General features: G+C 39.8%; 1 protein-coding gene across 1 annotated transcript; it reads right to left on the bottom strand.

Moving 5' to 3' along the window:
* On the bottom strand, window positions 1-27,097 carry zgc:110329 (uncharacterized protein LOC550500 homolog). The gene is made up of 8 exons (XM_031740880.2): window positions 26,778-27,097; window positions 21,544-21,729; window positions 18,970-19,044; window positions 17,391-17,486; window positions 10,305-10,421; window positions 8,466-8,516; window positions 6,843-6,959; window positions 1-1,549 (listed from the first exon to the last, which is right to left on the bottom strand). Exons 1-8 carry the CDS (start codon window positions 26,862-26,864, stop codon window positions 1,220-1,222), a joined length of 1,059 nt encoding a protein of 352 aa, XP_031596740.1. The 5' UTR covers window positions 26,865-27,097; the 3' UTR covers window positions 1-1,219.
* Window positions 27,098-27,648: the final 551 nt, after the last annotated feature.

Here is a 27,648-nt window from a genome sequence, read left to right as displayed (position 1 = left end):
TCAGTACATAAATTCAGCTTTATTGAAATGAACAGTAGTTTTGATACAAGCAAGAGCTGAGGGAAAGCTCAAAACAGTGCATTGCTCAGATACAAAAACTGCCACTGTCAGAGTTGTTGGCCCACTGGATTAGTAGTCTGGATAATCCCTTTATAGTTGTTCCTTTAAAAGATGGGAGGAATAAAAAGATTAGTTGAAAAACATGAGTAGATGGACCCCTCCCCCTCCCGCTGAGAGCCAAAAGCTTGATTAAGAATTCTGCAGGAAACTAAAGTATTAACTTGTGTAGTAACCGGAAACTCCCTTTATCCCTACACTGGAAACTTCCACGCCATTCAAGTTTTGCGGCATGCGTCAACCTGACGTGTAGTTAGATTTCTCATGAGGTTCCCGTTGGGTTACGTAGAAGGTTACAGCGCATGGTTAAAATGGGGTTCTGGTTATTGCGAAAGTTATGACGTAGTTGGGATGTAGAAATATAATTCACGTGTAACACAAACTGAGCTTTTTTGTTGTCTCCCGCGACCCCGCTTTAAACTTACTTTATATACAGTACAAAACATGCATTCCATGTTATTCCACAACTATCAGTCTTACAATGTACACCGACTTCACAAAATTAAATAGAAATCATAATTAAACCAAATAATACACAAACTCTATACATCCGTCACAGACGCTACACGCAAGACATACTTGGCTACTCCTATTTCTCCAACACTTTTAAAACAAACAAAAAAAAACCCAAACATTTTTTCAAGGTTTTATAATTTATACACCACACTGTGCTCTGACTACTGGGCTATTTTCAAAATAGCCTGAGGTAAGCTTTAGCACATGGAGACATCCTGTAGTTCATTTTCAAAGGCTATACAAATTAAATTAAATATGATTTAGTGCCACAAATCATTGAAGATCAACAGACACAAACAAAAGAAATGTAAAAAAGGTTCCTGTTGCATGTTGTTCCCTCACATTTTGTTGTAAACAAATTCACCCACAAAGTGTCAAAGTACATTTAGTCACTTTAACTGACCAAATTTTGTTTGATCAAGTTACAGAAAGTTTCAGTTATCAAGTAGTGCAACACAATTCCAACAAACAAAATTATTACAGTGACAGAAAAAAAGGCAAAAAAACCTCCCGAAAGGCATGACAGGTCAAAATAATAATGATAACTTTAAAAAAAATAATGATTAAAAAAAAAAAAAAAGACCATTCAGTGTTCCCTTTTATGCTTGCGGCCAACGTCTACTTCATCCAGGCCGGTGGCAGATCTGGATTGCTGCAGTTTTTGGAGTTGAGAGTGTGTACGGAGTGGCTGCTTCTTGAGCTTCTCCAGGTGAATATCAATGGGGTCACGCTCAGGCTCTGAGGCTGGGACGGGCAGGTAGCCACCGTCCCTGGGCAGGCACATGCACCACCCGGCACCAGCCAGGTCCAACTCGCTGTAATTAAACTTCTTTAGTTTGAAGTCCACCATGTCAGCTGACTCGCTCATCTCCACCAGAAGGTTCCAGAAGATGCAGCTCAGGACGATGCCCAGCAGCTGCAGGAAGAGGATCAAGATACAGTCATCCCATCAGTCATCATCTGAGTTGCTAATCATGAAAAATTTATCAAATACCAGTGTTTTCCCTTGTTTTCTGTCATATATATATATATATATATATACACTAAAAAAGGTGGAAATTTGCATTAAACATAGTTCGAAACAATGAGGTCAGTGTACCTGCAAGTAGTCTCTAATGGGAAAGGACTTTCTTAATATGGTCATCAGAGCACCTTTAAAATGAAGGTGACTTTAAAGGCAAAGGGGCCAAAACTGCTCATGTCAGATAGAGGACAACCTGAGGGCCTAAGATAAGATCAAGATTATTTTGCACTGTGAATCCTCCAAAGCTACTCTAGTACAGTCCAAGAATAAAAACAACAACAATGACAAAAAACCCAAACTGATGGATCATCGAAAATCAATTTTCCTTGTGCAATGCATTTATAAAACAAGGCAGATCAATTGTGCAAAAAGGATTTGAGAACTACTAACAACTCCCACGTGCTTCTTACGTGCAGGTATCCTAAATCATGCCAAGCTAAGGTTCGATATATTGCGGATTCATGCTGCTCTGCCCAAGGACTCTAATTTGCTGCATAGACCCCGACTTCAACTCAAACAAAAAACATGTTTTGAAGACAAATCGTTCTGTCTCACCCCATCTCATCCTCCACAATAAGCAAGATGTTAAGGTAACACTTGTCATTTATTTGGTACCAAGTCAACAAACAGTGCCGTCGAATAGTATTCGCCCCTTTCCTGATTTCTTAACTTTGTCCAAAAGTCAGTTTTTAAATTACAGTTTAATTTATTAAGGGAAAAACGCACTTTCCAACTCTACTTGGCATAAAAGTAACACAACATTTGATAAAAAGAACATCACACCAACATTCAAACATGGAGGTGGTAGTTTGATGGAGCTGCTTTGCTGCTTCAGGACCTGAACGACTTGCTTGAACTGACTGAATTCTGCTCTCTCCCAGAAAATCCTGAAAGTTCATACTCCGAAGCTCAAGGACACTCAGGTTATGCAGCAGGACACTGATCCAAAATACCAAGAAGTCCACCTCTGGGTGTTTCACTTTGGAGTTCCCTTATCAAAGTCCAGACTTCAATGAGAATGAGATGCTTTGGCATGACCTTAAACAGGCTGTTCATGCTGAAAAAACCCTCCAATGCAGCTGAATTTTTTTTTAAGTGCAAAGACAAGTGGGGTGCTGGTGGCTGTGGCTCAGGTGGTAGAGCAGATCAGCTACTGATTGGAAGGTTGGTGGTTCGATCCTTGGCTTCCTCAGTCTGCAAGCCAAATATCCTTGGGCAAGATCCTAACTCCAAGTTGCCCTCCGATGCGTTCATCAGAGTGTGACTGTGTGTGGGTGTTTATTAGTTTGCACTTGAGTTTAGAAGTGTTGTATGAGTGGGTGTGAATGGCTGAATGAGGCATGTTGTATACAACGCTTTGAGTACTCCGGGCGGGTAGAAAAGTGCCATATAAGAATTAGTCCATTTACCATTTGCCCAAATTTCTCCTCAGTGATGTGAAATATCTGATAGCAGTTATTGATGCTAACGGGGGGACAACTATTTCACACAGGGTGTGACAAATATGCAAAAAGAAAAACCTCTAAGAAATCAGGAATGGGACCTATACTTTTTCACAGTACTCTATTATTGAAACAGATTTTCTGTTTAGGTTTGAGGTTGGATTCAGTATGGAAGTTCATCCATCCATTCTCTTCTGCTTTTCCTTATTAGGGTCACAGGGGGGCTGGAGCCTATCATAGCAGTCATAGGGCGAGAAGCAGAGTACACCCTGGACAGGTCACCAGTGTATCACAGGGCTAACACATAGAGACAGACAACCACTTGCACTCAGTCCTCTGGGCAATGCAATTCATCAATGAACCTAACACCAATAACTGCATGTCTTTGGGAGGAAGCTGGGGGCAGCACGGTGGTGGTTAGCACTGCTGCTAAGGTCCCGAGTCCGACTCCACCATCAGGCCAGGGCCTTTCTGTGTGGAGTTTGCATGTTCTCTGCCGCAGTCCAAAGACATGCGGCTATTGGGGCTGGGTATGGAAGTTACAAGAAGAAAATGCTACTCATCCATGCAAGTTCTCTGCTGTCACTTATTTTACCTTTTCTTTGAGAAGCTGGTGGACAGACTTGTACTATAGCACTTTTCTACTCAGTAAAAAGCACTGAGCACATTCATCCACATTCATTCTCTTTCTCTCTCTCTCACACGCACACACACAGTGCTTTTTCTATACATTTTAATGCTCAGTAATCATTTGAAACAGATTAGTTCAGTTGCCTAAGGACAGCTGACATGCTGACTGGAGGAGTTGGATCGAAACAGCCATCTTCCAATTAGTGGATTAGTGGACATGGTTTTGTTCTATACACTGCACACAATGCCAGTGTTGGTATGTGAACTAGTCAGGGGTTTCGCTGATGGCAGTAAAGCAGCAGCAATAATGCAGAAGATTTGTTCTGCACGTTGGTGCCAGAGCTGCTCTTTCATGTGCTGAACTCAGAACAGTGGACTCTGTTAATGCGAGCTGCCGGCACAGTTTGGCAGAGAAACACTCACAGTGGTAACAGAAAAATTCCATTCATAATTTCCTTATGCAGCTTCGGCCATTACTCTGCTGTGAAGAGGGTCATGTGAATGCCGGATCTGCAATACAATAGCAGAGCAGCAGTAGAGCGCCCTCTAAAATGGATATGTTGGAATGCATTGTATTATAAAAATGATATCCACCTGTAACAGGGTAAAAGTAGCTACTCTTTTATAAAAGTCAAGTCAGATCAGAGGTAAATTTAGAATTCAGAATGAAAATCAACAAACAAAACTGGGGGCTCGCTAGATTCCCAAGACTTGATCAGCTTCAGCTGCTTCCAAACAGAGAAAGTCTTCCCAGAAGGTCACCTGGCATTGCACATGCAGATCAACCATTAGAGGTTGCAGGAGACCACAAATTAAATAAATGATTCATTAGTATCAGTTTATGCAGAGTTGAATGAAACATCACTTTGAACCCACACAACAAATGAATAAATCAGGCATCAACACATATAGTTAGTGTTGCTTAATGTAATATATGAATGTGTAGGAGAATGTTCATTATAGCACCAGTGTGACTAAAATGAGCAAATCTGAAATCCTTCCTGTGGAACAAAACTGCTCATGTCAGATAGAGGACAACCTGAGGGCCTAAAATAAGACCAAGATTATTTTGCACTGTGGATCATCCCAAGCTGCTCCAGTAGAGTCCAAGATAAAAAACAACAACAAAAAACAACAACAACAACAACAACAACAACAAATCCAAACTGATGTATCATTAAAAATCAATTTTCTGTGTGTGTTTAATGCATTTATTAACAAGGCTGATCAATCATGCAAAAAGCTTTTGAGAACTACTAACAACTCCCACATGCTTCTTACATGCAGGTATCCTAAATCATGCCAAGATAAGGTTTGATATATTGCGGATTCATGCTGCTCTGCCCAAGGACTCTAATTTGCTGCATAGACCCCGACTTCAACGCAAACAAAAAACATGTTTTGAAGACAAATCGTTCTGTCTCACCCCATCTCATCCTCCACAATAAGCAAGATGTTAAGGTAACACTTGTCATTTATTGGCACCAAGTCAACAAACAGTGCTGTTGAATAGTATTCGCCCCTTTCCTGATTTCTTAATTTTGTCCAAAAGTCAGTTTTTAAATTACAATTTAATTTATTATTAAATGTGGAACTTAAACCCTATTGACATCAGGGTGGTATTACCTGGGGAGCTCTAATAATTCATAATATTTGGGGAAGTCACATGTGAACTTAAACCTGTGCAAACAGAAGGAACTAGCTAAGTGTATTAGAAGAGTAACAACAGAGATGAGATCGATTTGGTGTCTTTGTACCTCATCAGTTGAGGTCTCCTGATAATACTAAGAGATTGCTTCCCTTACAGGTATATTTAGAGAAAATTTCATATTAATTCACTAACTCATCCATGACAAATGTATCTCATCTCATTTCATTTGAAAATAAATATTTTATCCAAAAATGACAACATCAGAGAGCCCAGTGCAGTTTCAAGGAGACAGACATACAATTATCCACATTTAGCAAAAGGAGACTACTTCGTGAGGGGACATACGGAGGGTTCACCACAAGATGGAAAAAAAACAAGAAACAGCGAAGCCAGGTTACAATTTGCAAAAAGAAATCTGAAAAGCCAGAGCAATTCTGCAGCAGGATTCTTTGGACCAGGGATGCTGAGATTAAGCAGTAACTCAATGACACAAGAAAAAAATGCCAGTTTATGATCAGAAGTGTGCAGCATAACGTATAAAACACAAATGAGGTAGTTTGATGCCATGGAGACATGGCTTACAACGACACGGGGACAACAGTGATTAGTAAAAGGCATCCAGGAGTTGTAGATGATAAAAGAGTAGAAATATTCTGCAATGATAATTCTGCCAGGAAGACCCACTAACAAAGAGCACAAATCCTTTGGCAAGCCTTTACTACAGCAACAGAAAGCAGCTGTAATAAAGGGCTGGAACATATAGAGAAACTGCTGTTTCCAGATATCAAGCAGCACGTTTTGCTTCATCTTATTTCTATTCCTACCAAAGTGCTAAAAATAACCATTTTGTGTTTGATTATGTCAACTTGGGAAAATCCCAAAATTATATTTTGGAAACTGAAAGCAGGAGACTGTGTAGAAAAGCAGCATCTCTATGGTTATTGTCATGGTTTGGTGAATCCCCTCAAATTAAAGCTGAAAGTCTGCACTGTGTAAGCAAAGGGCAAAGCTATAAAACAAGTGCTCCAGAAATATTGTATTATGACACAACGTATGATGAGTATTTTACTTTTGTCACAACAAAAAGAAGATACAAATGTGGTAGTTAGTTAGTTAACCACCAGGACTGCAGTAGACAGATTTTATTACAATGAAACTATGAAAACAAAAACAACAACATCCACACTCAATAAATATCTGCAGAAGCAGTTGAAGGTTAGCTTAGGTTTTACTGAAAAAACAAAAAACAAAAAACAAACAAACAAATTTTTTTTTCTGGCAGCAGAAATGGTAGACTCTTTGCCAGGTAGGAAAATTTCAAAGCTAATGAACCTAACCGTCAGAGTAAGTGATGGCTTACAGTTTTGATAAAAGGATTCTGCGGAAGAAGTGCAAATGCTTTGAAAGCTGGTTTCCAAAAGAGTCGCGTTTCAGTGAGTCGGTGCCTCGAGTTTTTAATTACCTGTGGCAGCCCAATGGCGCAGCAGAGTCCAACGGTTTTTCCAATGTTGTCACTCATCCAGAGGTTGACTGCGTGGATGCAGCCTCGCACATAGATCAGCTCATGCAGGGTTTCACGCTGATACACAGACCAGACGAAGACAACAACAAGACAGTTTCATTTTCAAAGTCAAACTGAGCTGCCGCTAAAAATAAAGCAGAAGTAGAGAAACTGTAACACTAATTAGCCGCAACATTAAAACCACAGACAGGTTAAGAGTTTCACATTGATCTCTTTACAATGCAGTGACCAGCTGGGCACACTTGTGTGAATTTGTGTTTTACATGAACACCAACAAAAACACTGGTACAAGCCAAGCACACTCCATACATGCTAACGGTGCTCCCTGATAGCAGTGGCTGCGTTCTATCCCAGCCGGACAGAACGCCTCTCTATACTACAAAAATGGAAGGAAGGGTTCAAGCAGGGGTAGGCAACTCCAGGCATCGAGTGCCGGCGTCCTGTGGGTTTTAGATGTGTCCTTGATTCAAATTGCTAAATTACCTCCTCAACATGTCTTGAAGATCTCCAGAGGCCTGGTAATGAACTAATCATTTGATTCAGGTGTCTTGGCACAGGGTGAGATCTAAAACCTGCAGGACACCGGCACTCGAGGCCTGGAGTTGCCTACCCCTGGGTTCAAGGAACCCAAAAGAGAGTTCAAGGCATTGACCGGGCCAATACAAATCTTTAGATCCTAATCTAGTCAAGCATCCGTGGAATGTGCTGGAACAAGCCTGATGCCCCACCCTAAAACCCACAAGAATTCTGGTGCCAATACCCGTGCCAAATACAACAGACAGAGGATCATTGGCAGAAGTCTTGCCCATGCAACATCATGCAGGTGGTTTTAATGCTGTGGCTGACTGGTGTGAGGTAGAAGTCACTTTCTGCAGTCACATTAAAAAGTAGATATTATAAAAGTAGATATAAAGTAATACAAATGAAACTGAATACAAGATGAGTGAAAGCCATTAAAATAAATGCATTCTTACAGTATTAGCATTTCCCAAATACTACATTATACTAAAGTCAGGTAAAGAAAAAAGGGGGTTACTCAAGTAATATATGAGGAACACATTAAAGTTGTATTCATCACGTATCTTTCAGTGTGTGTGTGTGTGTGTGTGTGTGTGTGTGTGTGTGTGTGTGTGTTTTACTTTGGCAGCAGTGTTCAGACAGATTTGTTTGTATGTAGATCTCCACTTAAAGGCAAGACAGATTTGACAGCAGTGTTGAGAAGAGATCAAATTACATTTAGTCCCCTACAGAAGTGTTTTCAAGTCAAGCACTGACAGGATTGGACAGAGTAAGGCTGTCAAAAAAAGCAGCTGCAGGACTGCAAGATTCACTGTAGATGTCATATTACTCGACAGAAGATTAAGATGTCGGTAATACGAAACAGCGTTTGAACAGAAAAACAACAACATCTACTTCAATATACTTTTGTGCATCAGGAGGTGTGGCTCGCCCTCAGTTACATGGTGGTTGTGTTGACCCGTATATATGACATCTCCAAAAATGTTGATGTTATGATCCACAGATAGAAAAACCATGTGATAAAAGTTGTTTTGTTGTTCCTACCTGTTTATCCAGAGTCTGGTAACCACACAGGGTGTTGATGACTTCTCCCGTCTGTGCAAAGAGCAAAGATGTCCAGAGTCAGAGACAAGATTTAAGCTGAGCCACGGTGACCAGAGACACCACCATGGGAACATGTAGACTGAAGCTCCTCACGGGGGGGTCCTGTCCCCTGCCAACTAGAGCGTAAACTCAAGCCTTGGCAAAATGGCTGCAGCCATGACAGATAGGAACTGATAATGGCACAAACATAGCCAACGTTCAGCTATGTTCATAAGCAATTCTTCTATCGCTCTGTGTGTGTGTGTCTGTCTGTCTGTGTGTGTGTGTGTGTGTGTGTGTGTGTGTGTGTGTGTGCGTGCGTGCGTGCGTGCGTACGTGAGCAAGAGAGAGAGAGAGAGAGACAGAGAGAGTGCTGGATAACTCTGTCATTAATTTCTTCAGCACACTCCACTGCTTCCAGAGACGCTATCAGTGCTTTGAGCACAAGAGCAAGAATGATACTCGGCATATGGGAGATAAAGGTGGCCGCAAGTGACCAACATTTCCTTTAGAGAAAGAAATCATCCAAAGGCTCATACCTTTGATTCACACCCTATTTCCTGTTAGCTGGATGATGTTTTTCTCTCACAAAATCAATTACGAATGGGTTGTGGAGATAAAATCCCCCCTTCTTTCTTTGATAAAACACAGGCCATCGCTACCCTGATGAGAATTTGTGGACATGTATGAGCAGGACAGAGATAATCAGACAGAGCAGCAAGGCAAGGTAATATCACTGATGACATCACTCTTTCCTGGCCACAAGATATCAGTATTTGCCAACTACAGGGCTGAAGTGGCTCTAAAATGTGTTCCCACTATAGAGAGAATGTCTGCGAGGCTGGTTTAAAGAGCCGTTTGAGGCCTCTGAAATAACCAAACATACACAAACTTTGTGTTGTTCATATGCCCATGCAGCCATACACCTGTCTGAAAAACAAGTAGTTCAAACCTAAGTTTCTGCTTTAGCTGCGAGCTAAGCTCTCTAACTTCCAGAAGACTTCAAATACCTGTAGCTGCAAGCAAAGGAGTAAGCAGCAAATCAATTTTCACTGTTGATGAGTGAGCAACAAAAGTCATAGCCTTACACATGCAATTATATGGTAAGCACGGGAACATAAATGTACAGCATTAAAGCATTAAACTATTTCCATATCTCCAGTGAAGGGGGCAGAAATCGATGTTCAATCAAACGCCAATTATTCTAACTCGGTTAGCCTCGGTGCAAAGAAAGAGTCATCTGATCGTGATCCATACTTAACAGAAACAAGAAGCAGCTGAGGTAAACATTTAGATATTTAAGTACAAGTTGCCTGTGTCTTCTTTCCTCTTTTATGGTGTCTGGGAACTGTAAACTCACTAACAGCAGTGGAAAACTAATAACATGTGTCTGCTAATGTAACCCCGATGTCCCCGGTTATATTTTATACAGTGTCTAGATACAGTGTTGAACTATAAATAAGAGTCTTTGATTGAAAAAAAGAAGCTTAAAGACATTTCTAAATTTGACTCCCTTACATGGGCTCGTGTCCAGCTAATGGTTCAGATGTTCAAATGATTGAGTTTTCTGTGAGCTGATTTATGTTACCTGCTCTTCTTCTTTTTAAAAAAAAAATGTTTTGTTTGACCAGCATTGAAACTGAAAGGTAACAACTGACTTTGCTCTCAATTATCAGAACTACAATGGACTGGATTCAAGGTGTAAATAAATCCTTAACAAGCACCAGAAACAGCATGGTTTTAATAACAGCTTCCATACCATGTTTGTATTGTCTGTGTATGTGTGTTGTTTGAACTCACCTTGTGGCGAATACAACATGTGTATGGAACCCCACATGCTAGTGGACCAGTACCATTGCAGAAATGGTACTGGTTGACGTTCCAGTCCTTATACTCATCTCCTCCACAACATGAAAACTGGGAAATAAATGAGGGTAAAGGGAAAAGGCCGTTAGGAGCCAAGCATGAAGCAATAACAAAACAAAAGAGTGGCCAATTCAAAGCGGTGCCTGTATATCCACCTCCTACAGAAATGTCACTGTGGCAATGCAGTAGAAATTAAGTGGTCATGTAAAGACAGGAGAGTTTCTGGCAATCAGTTAAAGGCTATCATTTTAAAGCACTTCAAGGAGAAAATTCTCCCCTTGACAAAGGACATCTCCATCTCTGCAATCACCTGAGCACAGCTGCATGCTGTTACACAAGACAGCACACTCTCTGTACAGATAAGACAGGAGGACAGGCAGGAGCAGGATTTACTGCACTCTCCGCTGATGAAAAAGTCCCTCGATAGAAAGCCTTTGAAAACGCTGTGATAGTTAAGAGGCAACATATCATTTCTGAGTAGACACTGAAAGCTTAAATGTCCTTTTCAGATGATCTTTAAAGTTCAATAAATAAATATCCTGTATCTGAAGAGTGTTAGGTCAGCAGAGCTGGCACTAGGTGCAATCTAAGTGTAGTGCTTATAAAAGGCAAACTGAACTCGATTTAAATTTGGCTGTCATTCCCTATGAAGCAGTCACACTGTGCAGCAGTACACAGGCCATGATGTTTACTGTGCTACACCACACAGATTCCTAATTCTGCACAGTTATTGTCTGCGCTTGGTTCCTGCTGTGGAATTACAGGGATTATTTTACATAACCATCATCTTATCATTGCATTAATTATCATTTCATCAAAGTGTTTATTGAAGTTGCTGGCATTATGTTATAATTTATATTATAGGGGTTATCATAATCAAATATTAACATGTTTATTACAGGTGCAGTATAACTACTTTAAAATGATTGAGTTAAATATATATGTATCATAACTCATATGCTGAGTATATGGTTACAGTAAAATAGTAGCTGAGCAAAGGCCTGAATGTATTCAGCTTCTTGTGGTATTTGAGTTTGCTTAGTTACAGGTGACGGAAGGATGTCCAGTCCATGGTGACCTCAAAGGCCTTAGGTCATCACTATATTCGGAAGAGTATGCCACAAGGAGGAACCTCTATGTTGCAGTTAATTCTTAAAATACATGAATGTTCTCTACATGCAAATTATGTGCTTGTAAACGCAAGAAGGGGCGTTACAATACCCTGATGTTATAAAAGCAATCTAGAGTGTATTTTGGGTAGAGATGTACAACTGCTTTGCAGTTTGCACCTCTCCACGCTGCGTGTATTCATTAAAATCAATTGTTTGAACGGCCTTTTCTGGACCATCATTGTTTTACTCTCATCCTCAATTTCGGACCCGTAACATTTGGTGCATTGGCGGTTGAGGGAGAAAAGTTGGAGGTTGAGACTGAGAGGGTCCAAGGTGCTCAAACAGGCAGACACGAGTCAGTGGTCGAAGTGAGTGGACATAAGCCGGCTTATTCAAAGGTAAGGCACTACCTGTTGAATTATTTCCAAACAGTGCTGAATTGGTTCTGACAAAATTGAAAGTCTACTCACTGAAAATTACTGGTAAAGGTCTGTTTTGGTTTTGGTGAAAATCTCATGAGAAGTTGAAGTTGAAGTAATGATAAGAAAAAGAGTAAAAGTGAGTTAGAGTCTCACTAAAGGTACCGGTTAAAGTCCCAAAGGAATAAGAATAAAGAGGATTTAGGATAAAGAGAATTTAGAATAATAGGTAATTGGTGAAGTTTGTGACATTAAAGTCTCAATTGAATATAAAGCCGGGCTTGGACACCGATATGGTGGGTTTGTGATTTTAGGGTGTCTTCAAAATAATTAAATTGTATAGAGCGGGACTCTGGGAGTCTAACAAGTGCATTTCTCGGAGGTGACGCCCAAATTTCCTGAGGACGCTCGGGATCTTCCTTGGATAGGGATAGTCCGACTTGGCCTTTCGTGGAGAACTTGGGAAACTCCAAAATAGGCCACTGACTGGGTCAGTTTGCCGTCCGGGCGGTGGTTTGCACTTTTTGGTCAGTAGAAACCGGGTTTCGGGCGTCTACCTTTAACTTAAAACTTGGGGAAGCCTGGGATGTGGGGTGTCCACATAACAGGGCTTTTCGGGTTGAGTTGATTGATGCTTTTAAATTGTGTAGGGTCTTAGATATTTGGCCACGGCCGGGGCCGAGACTGGTTAAATTGATGACAAAAACTCAGGGAGTTTATCGGTCAGACCGTTAATTTAAAAATTGTCTAAATTGTGTAGGTTTTGAAATGAGAAGCCTAAAATCTGTGCAGTTGTAATCATAGGACGTCTGTGTAAATAGATTAAGAGACTTGTCTGAGTCTGAGAGTCAGGCTGGTATTATTTTTAGATTGTGTGTGTGTGTGTGAGAATGCAAATAAGGCAGCTGAGAGGTCAATAGAATATGAGGAAGTTAATAGAGACTGCTACACATTGCTGGTGCACGTACTTAAGACGCTGGTTTTGTTTATTACAATATGTAAGTAAAGTTTTATTTCTTGCCATGACTGTATGACTTTTGTGGGGTTTTGAGATAGGATACATAAACTGTTGATACTTAAGACCGTTACCTGGGTTCTGAGAACTGAAAGTGAATTTGAGATAATTTAATTAATAAAGATGTCTGTAGCGATGTGTGTTTTGGGGTGTCAAGTAAGATGTTTTAGGATTTTTAGATGGGTTTTGTTTCAGTTTGAGATAATATATACAGTTACATTTTCTGTGTGTGTGTTGTTGAGTGACAACATGCGCACTTTAAATTACGCTGTCCTTCCTCTTTTAGTTTCAAAACACAAAGGCTGAGTAAGGGAAAAGGGAAGTCTGAGAGAGAGAAAGGCAGTGCGTGTGAGACGATTTATGGCGTCTGAAAGAGGTTAGAGCATTTAAAAGGTGTGTATGGAATAAAGGAGTGTGAAATATATTTCTTCTGTGATGAAAAGTAGGATGTGCTAAAGTTTGAAAGTGTTTTTAATTCAAGAAAACAAAAAAAAAAGGAGTTAGATTAGTTTGAGGAACAGGAAATATTGCTCTATGTACCGGGGCTGCAGCGACAGGAAATAGTGAACAGGAACTGTGCATGCCCATATATGGGAACTGAGTGTGTACAGAAAGAACACAGAGAGATAGATGAGTTAACTCTAGGCACATGAAGCAAATGAAGCCTTTAAGAAAAATGCATATATTACTAATTATATGGTTTAGTGTGTCAATACAGGTGGGCGTCTTTCAACTTTGCAACCTTGAGTTCAGCAGCAGAAAAGTAGATTAAAAGAATTGGGAGAAAATAAGCCAGTCTTTGGCTCGAAATTGTGCAGCTTGAGCTCTTACTTTGTCCTTCACCCCGAGAAGACACGTAAAGGACAGTCAATCGCCTGATGAAGACCGATAGAACATCGTGGACTTGAATACAGCAGGCAAACGACAGTGCCACTGATCCATTAACACTGATGACGACTGACGACCAGCAGCAGCATGTAAGAATACTGCAACATGTACTGTGAAAATACAGGCTGGGCAGTTGAACAGTGGGATAAAGAATTGTGGAAGAGCACTGGACATTGAGTGATATTTTGCCATGCTGGGACTTAATCTGAAAGAAAGACTGTAAAGAAACAGAGAAGAAGACAGCAGCTGAGTTGAGACTGTGTTTGCTGGAGCTTTGAAGCCCGAATAGGACATTGTGCAGAGAGGACCAGTGAGAGATGAAGCTGGACGAGTTTGACTGCGAGAATATAGGATATAATTGGATTGAAAATTGAAGCCTGAACTCATGAATTGTTTAGGGATGTCCACTACAGCATAACAAAGAGGTAAACATTAGAAAAGGTAAGAATAATGAAAGAAATAATTGTCATTACCTTAATGAATAGAAAACACACATACAAATTGTTACATGTGAGATATTTTTGAAATGAATCAGAAGTGAGATAGTTTGAATCTAAAGCTCAGTGGTGAAATGCATAAATTAAATATGAATATATAGGATGCAATGAAGAAACAGCTTACACGTAGTGTACATTAACATGAATACATCGCAAGGCAACGAAGAACTCAACGAATTAATTTAATGAAGAAGCAGTTTACACCCAATTAACATAAAATGCAGGGAAGAACACGCTTACATACATGGCATAATTGGTATTTTTGACTAGAAAAAGAGAAATGGGTCGTTTAGGCGTCCGTGATAATAATGAAAATGTTTTAGTTTTGTTATTTTCAGGAGTAAAGCAGACTTGGACCGGCTCTCCAGATCCAGCAGTCGGAAGAAAGTTAGAGGTTAACATCTATGGATAAGTTAAGGCAAGTTTCTGGTTGAATTGTTCACAGCATGATGTGTCCAGGAACCTGAAAAGCAAGCCCAGCTCCTGGCTGAAGACCAGGAGGGCGGTAATTTAAGGTGGGAAATCAAAATGTGGGTTAGTAACTCGGGGAAAAAGAAAACTGACTGCTTAACTGGAGAGTTGGGAAGAAGTCTGGGAGACTGTGAAGTCATAGATGCAAAATAACATATACCCATACACACACACAAACAGAAAATGCATTAACCTTATAAAGACAAGCTCCTGAAGCTTAATGAACAGATATTGATTAAAAACCTGGCTAAGAACATAAGCATATGCAATGAAGATCTGCTTGCTGCTTGTATGAGTGAGAGAATGGTGTGAATGGTTAATAAAATTGATGGAAAGATTTAAAAGAGATGGAAAAAAAACAAAACAAAAGAAAAGTGTCTATAAGAGTGACTCAGGAGTGCTCTTGCACTGATTGATCAAAGTAAGTGATTAGTATAGAAAGAAAATGAAAATAATTAAATAATGTGATAAAGTTTAAACATGTATTTCTTTTGCCAAGTTAAATTGTTGAGATATGGCTGAGTATGGAAAAGTTTGAGAGCTTGTGTGAATGTGGACAGAGGAGCTTGCTGTGTGTGTGTGATTGAGGCCTTAAAGGAGGGGTAGATTGTTCAGAGGTGCAAATTTGATTAGGAGGTGTATAAATTAGTGTTGACACATTGTTGTAAGGTGTTAGGCTGAATCTGAGTATGGTAAAGTGCTTAACCGGGGTTATTGTTGTGTACGAAACGGTGTAGCTTTTGGCGAGGTTTTCGGTGTGTTGAATGGGTGAAATTTAAGATGGTTTAAGATTTTTGGGGCTGTTGTTTTCATTTTAATAGAGGGAGTTTTGATAAATATGGACAGGTCTAAAAGGGCCCATAGTTTTTATAACAGTGCACTTAGAAAAACCTGTCAGGTGATTTTGTTTTGTACTTTGATGAGCTAACAATCAGCTCTCTTTTTTCTCATTTTGCTCTAAGCAGGCCTGGAAGAGAGTGAACTGACGGCGCGGACAAATTACCAAGTAAGGATTGCAGCGAGTCAATCCAGTCAAAAGTATAGAGAACTATTTTCCTAAAAAGGAAAAACGAAATAAAACAAATGATTGAGCTCATTTTGCTGATGTGGAGCATCTGATCACGTGCGCAGAAGGCTGCAGATCAGCAAAAATATCATGTGTGAATGCATGGGAGTGAATGTGAGTGATGGGACCAAGAGGGGAAATAAATAAAAGGTTGACAAACAGGACAAGTGGGAGCTGGTGTTTTATTGCTGGACCACCTAGAGGACATGAGGTTGTTGTCGGATTTGCTGAGTCAGGGGGCGGCTAGAGAGGGTCAGAGCGAAGGTAGTGGACCTGGGAATGGTGTAGTGACGTCTTTGGAAGACGTCAAGAGAGGGAATTGTGGAATTACAGGGATTATTTTACATAACCATCATCTTATCATTGCATTAATTATCATTTCATCAAAGTGTTTATTGAAGTTGCTGGCATTATGTTATAATTTATATTATAGGGGTTATCATAATCAAATATTAACATGTTTATTACAGGTGCAGTATAACTACTTTAAAATGATTGAGTTAAATATATATGTATCATAACTCATATGCTGAGTATATGGTTACAGTAAAATAGTAGCTGAGCAAAGGCCTGAATGTATTCAGCTTCTTGTGGTATTTGAGTTTGCTTAGTTACAGGTGACGGAAGGATGTCCAGTCCATGGTGACCTCAAAGGCCTTAGGTCATCACTATATTCGGAAGAGTATGCCACAAGGAGGAACCTCTATGTTGCAGTTAATTCTTAAAATACATGAATGTTCTCTACATGCAAATTATGTGCTTGTAAACGCAAGAAGGGGCGTTACAATACCCTGATGTTATAAAAGCAATCTAGAGTGTATTTTGGGTAGAGATGTACAACTGCTTTGCAGTTTGCACCTCTCCACGCTGCGTGCATTCATTAAAATCAATTGTTTGAACGGCCTTTTCTGGACCATCATTGTTTTACTCTCATCCTCAATTTCGGACCCGTAACACTGCCCACAGCCGTACCATACTACATTTTTATGCAGCAGGAACAGTCTCCTAACATTTTGATCACATCTTGTACTAATATCAGAGATCGCTCCCTGGAAATCCCACTTGCACTTGGGAGCACTCCATCTCCCTCCATGTGTCAAACTGGGTACTTTCTTTTTCAGGAAGTGGAATGTGGTGAGCAGGACAGGTGGTACATCTCAGCCCTGCTGAAAAAGAACAGTTCATAACCCCTAAAACCACTAAAAATTACTGTGAGTGTGAACTACTTCATGTACAAGCACTTCTGAAGGGTGAACTAGCACGAGACTGTCTCCTATTAAGGTGCAGCTTAATATACTATAATAATGAGACAATTACTCTGGTTATCCACTGGCAGATCACTGAGTGAGACTTTAGACACAGTCTGCAAACTCAAGCAAATGAAATACTTAAAAGGTTATCTGGATAACCTCTAGATGGTACATCTCACACCCTATTATCCCAGACCTTTTTATGTCAACAACATTGACTCATCAGTCTGCTACGACACCTGTATAGAAAAGTATTTCACAAAAGATGCCCTGTCTGTCAACATTTTCTAATGCGTCACTACCTTTTGCTGCACGTAGTCCAAGATGTTTTTGAAGTCGAGATCGTCGTAGTAGTGTTTTATTCCTTCTCGTATAGTGCTCTGAAACAAGGCAGACGTCTAGATGACACAGAGGGAGAAACACAGAGGATGATTATAAATAATGGCAATCATAAAGTACAGTGAAGAAATGCTGGGCTGACCAGATCTGATCATAGTTCTGACTGGGAGTAATGTACAGTACATTCAGAAGGTTTTCTGAACCTTCAAAGTTGTATATATTTTGTTATGTTTTGGGCTCATTTTAAAATGGATTCAGTTCATTTTTACACTTGTTTTTCTCTAGAAGGCTTTACTTACTAAATAATAAGTGAAGAGTCTGAATACTTATAAAAAATAAAAGCAGTTTAATGTACCAGCTGACACACTTGTATTTTGGCATCTTTCGTCTTAAAGGTCATCTTGTTGGCAGAACTGCGCACACTTACCCAGTTTGGTAGGGGAGTGTCAGTGTACAGCAACTTTCAGGCTTGTGATATTGTGATAGGCAGTGATATTCTACTAGGTTCATATCAGGACCGTGCTACTCAAGGGCATAAAACCACTGTTAACATGTAGACCATTTCCCCTCATAAGAACAAGAACACTGGAAAATACTTTCCTTCAGGATTGCACCATCTTTTCCTGCATTCATCCTTCCATTTATTCTGATAATTCTGAACCTGTTGCAGAAGACTATGCCCAGAGCATGATGCTGCCACCGTCATGTAGTGCCTGCGGTTTCTGATCCACCAGAATCGAATATTTTCCATCTCATGGTCTGAAAGTCATTGGGGTGTCTTTGTGCAAACGCCCAGTGGACCTTCATGTACTTATTACTGAGGGATGGCTCCTGCTTGGACAGGCTACCTTAAAGGTCTAATTGCTGAAAAGCTGCACCAATGTTTGCCTGGTTAACGCTCATTTATAGTGATTTTTGAGATTACTGATTGCCTTTCATCCCAGTTGACTACATTTTCCTAGGAGGCCATATCTAAGAAGACTGTTGTTGGCTGCAACGTCTTCCCTTTGTTAATCATGGGGTAGTCGTCACAACTTGCAATGGTCCAGAAACATTCATGCATCTTTTCTCAGATCTGTGGATTGCAGGAGATTCATCAACTAGGTCAACAGACAATTCTCTCAACTTCGTGATTTGGTTTTCCATCTGAAATACCATCAACTGTCTGACCATCTGTAGGCAGGAGTGAGCCTCTGGTAATCATGCCCGTGAATTAAATTAGGCATATTTCTTTGAGCTTTAGCATCTTAAGGCCCTTTACCAGAAACAGGATGCTGTATAGCATGCACAACCGCGAGTATCTTAACAAAGGGCCTGAATACAAATATAAATGAGGCATTCCAGTCTTCCATTTCTAAGAAATAAGCAATTCCAAACTCTCCATTTTGGCTCATCATTATAGAGTTTTGGGGACTGATGAGTCAGACTGATGAGGAAACAAAACACTGAAGGGACTGAAAACCATACAAACCCCCCCTCAAAAACACTGCACTGTGGACTGAGTAGACTGCAATAGGCGCACAGAGGAAATGAGATGTTTACCTTTTTTTCAAAGATCAGAGCTGTGGCGAGAGCAATTGCCTGGAGAAGCAGCAAGACACAGAGAACACAAAGGAACTGTGGAAGAAGAAAAAAGAGAGTTACACAGCATAAAAGTATAATGGGTAATGGTGTGCTGACAAACTAAGAAAACAGACTATATCTACTTTTTTTTTTTTTTTTTTACCAAGAATAAATTTTATTCTGTAATCGAGCAAAATGTGCTCAGTTCAGTTGTTCAACACAAAGATGCACAGCATAATGGATCCGTTTCAGATTAAACTTAAAAAATAAATGAATCAATAAGCCAAAAAAAGCACGGTGGCACGGTGGTTAGCACTGTTGCCGCACAGCAAGAAGGTCCTGAGTTCAATTCCACCATCAGGCCGGGGTCTTTCTGTGTGGAGTTTGCATGTTCTCCCCGTGTTTGCGTGGGTTCCCTCCGGGTACTCCAGCTTCCTCCCACCGTCCAAAGACATGCAGCTTGTGGGGATAGGTTAATTGGATAATCCAAATTGCCACTAGGTGTGAATGGGAGTGTGAATGGTTGTCTGTCCCTGTGTGTTAGCCCTGCAACAGACTGGCGACCTGTCCAGGGTGTACCCTGCCTCTCGCCCCATGACAGCTGGGATAGGCTCCAGCGCCCCCCGCGACCCTGAAAAGGATAAGCCAAGACCTGCTGTCATACAGAAATGGAAAAAAGTTCAAAGCTAATTGGATTTATTTGTTAAGTGTATATACACCCCCGGCTTTTCCGTGGCATGCTTCCAGCACTGTCTCGTCACAGCTGAAGCCAAACAGGGCCAGCTAACTCATTTTACTTCTTTAACTTGATGATGGACAAAAATGAACGGGGCTGTTGAGTTGTTTGTGCATTATCTGAAAGCTGTGATAAACACTTGTTCAAAGATCATTTATAAGTGAGGAATGGCCTCTCTGTAATTCTACTGTAAATTATTAATAGATTGTAAGAGTTCAGACTTTCAGTTTATTAGGTCACTGACATTATTATTATTATTAAGCTTACTGATATGTTGATTTGAACCCCGTCCTCCAGCATTTAAAGTATTTTTATTTATTTATTTCAACAATACACAAATCTGCAGATGTTCTGCTACTATACAATTTGGCTTAAGCATGTACTGATTGGCTCAAATGTAAGCTTTAGATTAGTGTCTGTTTTAACAGAAAACACTTAAGAACTGGTTCCAGGCACGCTGCTTTAGTAAAACTGTTATTAAATCTTCAATTAATTCTTCAGTTTGTTGGAAACAGAGTTAAACAAAAAACAAAAGAACTTGGTAAAATCGGCTTGATATAAATGGAAGCAAATACCAGTAGAAGGGAACATAATTTATATTTCCCCATTAATTTCATGTCTTTCACGATATAAAATTAGTTCTTTTCATCACAATATAAACAGAGGCATTACATTTCTTTATTTCCAACTTTTAATCCCCCTTTCAATTTAAGTTATTTAGCTCTAGCTAATTAGATTGTTACACAGCAACCACAAAGAACATTTCCCTGCTCCCTTTGAGTTTTTTTCCTCCTATTATTGTCAAACCTCGAGCTGTGCTGAGTTTAAGGAGTAAAGAGTGATCAGTGCTTTAAATTCTGTGAATTCATTTTTATGCAAGTTGATGCGTGTGGCAATTTGTGCATGAATATGTCCACAAACACGAAATTTAAATATTTTTTTAATTTTCATTACCCATTTCATTCTGAAACCAAATGTCAAGTTTACAAAGTTATCAGCGTGAACATAAACATGAATAAGTTATCCTGTATCAAAAAGAATAGCATCAACACAGATGCCGTTCTGTAAATATAAAATACAGTCATGGTCAGATGTTTGTATACACTCATCACGGTCATGAACGTCTGAGTTTCTTTGAACTGTTCTTTTTCCAGGGTGGAATGATTATACGGCATACATTTTTCTGGCTTTGAAAAACAAGAAGTGTGTGCACACATTTGAATTAGTTTTAGATTTCCACACAAGGCTCAAATATATACACACTCCCTAATATTTTTAGTGAAATGTCCATTAGCAAGTTGCACCTTGACCAGATGCTTTTACATCAACAAGCTTCTGGCATAATTCTGACTGGATATTTGATCGTTCTTCTTGGTAGAGTTCATTTGAACTGGCTGGTTTCCTGACACGGAGCTGGCTTAGTCCACAAACTGTCGATATGGTTTGTCATTTGTCAAAAAGAACAGTTAAAAAAAAAAAAAAAACTAATTAAAAACCATAAATTACCATGACATTCATGCCCATGATGAGTGCATATAAACTTCTGACAACTACTTATCATGTACAGTTAACCTTATCCATTCATGCTTCTTCTTATTTTCTGTCATATATAAGATGGTAGGCGCTCATATTAAACATGTCCAAAGCTGAGAATGAATGGAGGCGCTGCACCAAGGCCCAGTATAAGATAAACCAGGATTATTTTGAACTGGGAGCCCGCAAAGTGAAACTTTATTAGATTCCAGGAAATATGAAGCTAGGAAATGAGCAGGACCTGCAAGACACATCCCCCACCTGTCCGCCTACATCTCCCTTACCATGTGTAGCAGGGTCTTATTGTCCCTGAGGGATCCAACCATGCCCACCACTGACACAGTGAACATGACCAAGCCCAGCAGGATGAGCACCACGGCAGGAGCCAGGAAAAGACCCTCCAGGGTTCGATTCTTCTGCCTTTCCACTTCAGCATACACTCCCACGCACAGTACACAAAGACCCATCAGCTGGAGACAGACAGAGAAACAGAGAATCGGAGGGAGGTCATGCGATGAATACCTCAGTAAATCTTATACAAAAAAACTTTATATTTACCTGTATATTTACTGTGATACTGCTTGGTGAGTAGTACAGACTGACAACTTTAAAGGACTTTAAAGTCTAAATTTCCTGCTTCAACACTTGTTTTAATACTTTTCAGAATTAAGATGCCCTTTTAGTCAAAACTGTCTGAGAAGAAATGCCAATGCCAACTGACAAGGCTGAGCTACTAAATGGAAACTAAAAGCAGTTTGTTGAAAAGGAACAAACAAAAACGATATGAATTTGACTGGTATGTTTCTCTTACTTGGGTAAAAAAGCTTTAGCATGCAAACAATTTACCCTGCCTGCTTAAAGGCTGACTCACACATTTATTTGAAAAGTGACAAAAATCCCTCTTTAAAAAGTATCTTTAATAGTTTAGCAAAGGTCACTTCCACATAATTTCTAATGTCACAGGTTATTGGAGGCCAGACTAAAAAATTATTGTTAGGCGAAAGTGTTACGTCTCAGCCAGGATGAGGCTCCAGACCACTCAAAATTCAACTATATCTGTCCATCCAACTTAGGTCATAGTGGGGGCTGGAGCCTGTCCCAGCTGTCACTGGGCGAGCAGCTGGGTACACTCTGGACAGGCCGCCAGACCGTGACAGTGTTAACACAGAGGACAGACAACAGTACACTATCAGCCCATGCCTCCTTCCGTGGGAGGAAGCTGGAGAATCTGGAGAGAACCCATACAGGCACAGAGAGAACATGCAACATGCAAGGCCACAGCCAGCCGACTACTGCACCACTATGTCAACTGCAATATACCCACTCACTGACGTTACACAGAGAATGAAAGAAAGTGAAGTCACAACTGGCAATTTATAAGCCCAAACCATTTTACACTTAAAAGGAGGAAGCAGCTCAATAGCTCAAATTTTAAGTTGCGATCGGAAGTGAGAGGTTTCAGGCTTCACACAGCTGAGCAAAGTCACCGTGCATGTACAAGATTGCACCAGTCTTTAATGAGATTAATCAAGATCACACAAAGAAACTTTGAGTTATGAGTAATGACCTGATGAACCTCAATCTATGCTAGGTTTCTTGCCAGTCTTTATCACTTAGAGCAAAGTTGTGTCACTCAGTCGGACAATGCTGTATACCTAATATGGTGCTGACGCAGTCAAAATCAAAGAAGTTATTGCAATACATACATAATTAATGTTAATTAATTATGTATTAAATAATTAATGTTATGGAAAATTGATTAATAAACTGATCCACAAGGCCAGTAATGTTGTGTCTGGTGTTTGAGAGGCAGATGTCCACAATAACGACAATGCTGGACAATACCTCCCACCCACTCCATGATGTGCTGGCCAGTCACAGGAGCACATTCAGTGAGAGACTGAGATGCACCACTGAACTACACAGGAAATCATTCCTGCCTGTGGCTCCCTGCACAACTCCTCCATCTAATGCACAGTACACAGTGCAACAGTTAAACCCTTTTGCATGTGCTCTACAGTAAAATAACAAAGCTTTAGAGTAAAATGTCAGTCTGTATATTTCACCTCTGCAATATTATGGATATTTATAATTGAGCTTTTTAAAAATATTAGAGCTATTTCTTATATTTTGTAAACTTTGTAATATATTATATTATTTAATTTAGTGCAGTTTGTTACTGTTATTGTCTTGGAGCAACTGTAACCACATAATTTCCTTAGGGATTAATAAAGTATTCTAAGTCTGATTAAAACCAAGAAAGAGTGCAAGAGAGAGTTTGGTTTTTTTTTTGTCAAGCATACTGAATTAAACTTCTAAGTGAAATTTCAAGATAATTAAAACTGTCCCTGGCGTTACTTTTGATTGTTGAATTTTTAGGCCTCAATTACGGCATCATGTGCCTATTTAGGCTCGTCTTTCATCAATCCATCCATCCATTCTCTTCTGCTTATAGGCTGGACCCTATCCCAGCTACCACAGGGCGAAAAGCTTCATAGATCTTGCCATTTGTCACAGGGCTAACGGGGGGGGGGGGGCATGGGGAGACCCGAGATGTGCTCCTGTGCAGTCCTCCAAGGTCCTGAGTGTGGGTTGCTGAAGTAGATGACGTAAGCTAATGCTAAATGTTGAGTGGCTGACAAGTGGGCCGAGAGAAGGTAGCTATAGCGGAGTTCACTGGGAAAAGGAGCATGAAAGGATGAAAGCATGAAAGGTTCACATAGTGGCTACAGTGACACTTTTCACAGTTTCTAAAATCTTGGTTTCACTTCAGCCCTTTGTATGATATAACTTCACTCTTCTCTGCGCCTAGCTGACCAACAACAACTGTGGCCCACAGACTGGTTGGTCAGCAGATGGAGTCGACCTGGTCAACCTTCTTACTGTGAGGCAACAGTTCTAACCCACCGTGCCCCCATGTTTCATTTCTTCTATGCCATCCCAGCTCACAGCAAATACTAACAGAACTCAGACTTCAACCCCAATTGAAAGCAGAGATTAGCCAGTGTATTTTAAGTTTGGATAAATAACACCACCAATCCTACAGGGAAAGCAAAAACACAGGAACATCTTTTAGCCTGCGTTCAGTTTGTTTTGTCACTCTGTGCAAATCAAATCAAATGAGAGCAGAATTACATTGTTGCTGCAGTAACACAAGGCAGGAAATGCTCCCTTCAGACATTTTCAATCTGCATTACGCAATATTAGTGATAATGGCCTCATTTTACTGCCTAAATTCTCTTGTATGGCTGATTTAGGAATCGTTCCTAAGAGATATGACCTTTATAGATAAAATCTAAAGTAAATAATCTCCCAATCTATTAAATGTACAGATTCAGAAGCTTTGGTTTCTTGTAAACAAACCCCAAAATGGGCTGGAGCTGTCCTCGTTGCTCACATAATGTTGGATAAAGGCAAGAAAATGTGAAAGGATTGTATGGGGCACAGAAAAAGGGGCAAAATTGTATGCTGGTGAAAAATAATGATCATCATTATATAATCACAAACAACCCCAGGTCCATAGTCACACCCTTGCTTTACACTTTGGTGTCCAGACAGTTTTATTAGTTACTTGTTACTTTCCACTGACATATGAGAAAAATAGAGGGTTGTTTAACTAATGGAAGTGGTACAAAAAGGGAAGGACCAACCCGTAGTTGCTTCCCTGTTATTGATTTTCATTTGGAAACAGATGCAATCTGCTTTAAGAGTAGGGTCCATCTACTTCAGCTCTATTTACAATTCACAACCATCTATAAAGCACTGGCAGATCCGGTACATCTGGCTTATTTCCAATATCAGCACTAACCTTTCTCACAGTAGTAAAGAAGATAAGAGTTAACACAAATGGATCACAAACCCCCAAAACCATAGTGGGTTGTGAGGGGGCCAAAAACAGTGACACATTGACACAATTCTGTGCGTGTTTGACTTTAATAATTAATAATTAAGCATTAAGAGAGAGACATAGGTGAAGGCTGACTATATGAACGGTAGTTTGCAGTGCTAATGGAAACAAGTTAAGCTTATATATAGCTGGCTGTGAACATTGCTCTAACATTTTTTGTGGAAGTGGTATCGAGGTGGGGTTATGGAAGCCGGGAGGCAGAAAAAAAACACATGCTAAGAATGACTCATCTTTACTTCTTAATGCCCTTGCAAGACATTCATGGACTCTTCCAGCATTTTAAGTAGAAAGGATCCTTAATTATCACCAGCCGCTTTATGAAGGAATAACACGAGAAAATTCAAGCAGATTGTTCATTAAGCTGCCAAAATTCCTGCAGGGATAGAGAACTTCTGCAGCTAAAACCAAAGTTAAAAGGTTAAGTGCAACTTACTAAAACAGCGCTGTACATGCAATAATGAAATGTCAGATTTTGATGTCACCTTTGCATAAGCCTGACCATCCTAATGAAACTGGGCATTTTTATGTCAGTGTTTACACTGATAAAATTTAAATTAGTCAATTTATCTGCTGGGCTAGTTAGGAGTCAAAGAAATCTATTTCTGTTTGCTCACCTTCCCTCACCTTAAAGTAATAAACTGAATAATCTGTGTGTAATAATGTTATTTATGTACATTAAACTATTTGTACAACCGCGATGATTAAATAAAGATAATCGAATGAACATGAATAAAAAACACAATTTCTGGATTTAACCTGCATTACACACATGATACGATATATTATTAGGAATTATAATAAGAAGGAAAAGAACTCAAATTAGCATCTATCAGCGGGGCCGGATTTTCTGTCGGCGTATTATTTACTCGCATCATCGTACCCTTAACTGGATCCAACGCCCTGCACCACGATGCTGTTTGATAGTCCGAGCCCCCGGTGTATTGTTTCAATGCCAAATTGAGGAATGAATGTCTCGGCATTGTCTTATTTAAAAGGCAGGTGTTATAACAGGTTATGCTTTGGGACGATACATGGGGCCTTACGGGAAAATGTCTTTCCGCAGACGTAACCAGCTAGCTAGCATCCAGACAATTCTAAACCGAAAACCATTGGAAAAACACACCCAATTTAATCCTACATTTCCCAACACAAAGTAGTGATTAGAAACTCTTAATTTCCTAATAATTATAATATTTTAGTAAGTGTGGAAAGTGTGCTATCGAACACAAGGCGGTTTCTTTCAGTTTGATCACACACATATCCAATCTGAAGCTGTGCCCCATATGTAGGTGGAAGTTAGCCAGTGTATAAGGCAAATCAGTGATTTCCATTCAAATTACAGTTCAAAGACCATTTATCTTTGTTGAGTGACATATGCCGAATTCCAGAGTAGAATATGTATTTTTGCAATATGGTTTAGGTTATATGCTACAAAATACACATGACTCTAGAGAAGGTGGTATATATTGAAACACCAGTGTTTTCAATGATCTTTGGAATTATGACTTGGCGATGATACTGGATGCTTAGGTTCTTCAGTTAGCAGACACTGTTGCAGCGCAAATGAACTTACTACCAAGGCTGACATTAATTTTTGGACCAGAAACTTACCGAGAAGACCATCGAGTAGATATTTAAGGTAAATTTGATGAAGTAGTAGAAGTAGTTGGTTTTCCTTAGTTCATTGTAAGAAGGCATGGTTGCTTGCGATAATAAAGCTAGCTAAAAAAAAAAAAAAAAGCTAACTAGCTATCTCTCGTTTAGTTCGAGCGATATAAAAAATATTAATGAAAAATAAAATATTCTTGAAGAAATACAAAACAAAAACTTTTAGGAGACCTAGTTGTGTTTTAATAACGTAGCACCTCTCATTTCTCACATATTATTGTGGCTCACCACCGAAACAAAACCACTTCCGTGCGGCCGGCCAGTCCACGCTTTGTTTTGACTACATTCTTAAAGGGGCAGTGCACAAAACCTCATTTACTTCAATTCAGCAGCCAGATACTGTACACCTGTAACAGCATTTGGTGCTTAGTTCAAATTCTTGCACTTATTGATATATATTTATTTTTGTAGCGTTTATGGGAAAAACATAGCAATGTAAAGCAAGACACAGTCTGTACTTTAATCAAAGGTGCTCATGGCTCCCTGAGGTAGCAAAATGCCCTCAAGATGCTGACAAAAGTCTGTCTTTGAATGAGTAGAATTCTAAGAAAAATAAAATAAAATACCCCCCCCCAAAAAAACCGAACTAAATAAATGCGTGAAAAATGTTTGTAAATGAATAGGTTTTGGATTAAAAAATAAATAAATAAAATGAGAATACAGGCAGTAGGGACTATTACAAGCAGTGCGCAATCAATGTGCAGTTAATTAGTTACACCATTTCAGCTGGCAGTTAACACAAATATCTAATCAGCCAGTCATGTGGCAGCAACTCAGCACATTTAGGCATGTAGTCATGGTCATGACGACTTGT

This window comes from Oreochromis aureus, linkage group 12, assembly GCF_013358895.1.
Source record: "Oreochromis aureus strain Israel breed Guangdong linkage group 12, ZZ_aureus, whole genome shotgun sequence".
Classification (NCBI taxonomy): domain Eukaryota; kingdom Metazoa; phylum Chordata; class Actinopteri; order Cichliformes; family Cichlidae; genus Oreochromis; species Oreochromis aureus.
The sequence above is the reverse complement of the archived record's forward strand: the minus strand, read 5'-3'. Positions and strand labels throughout refer to the sequence as shown.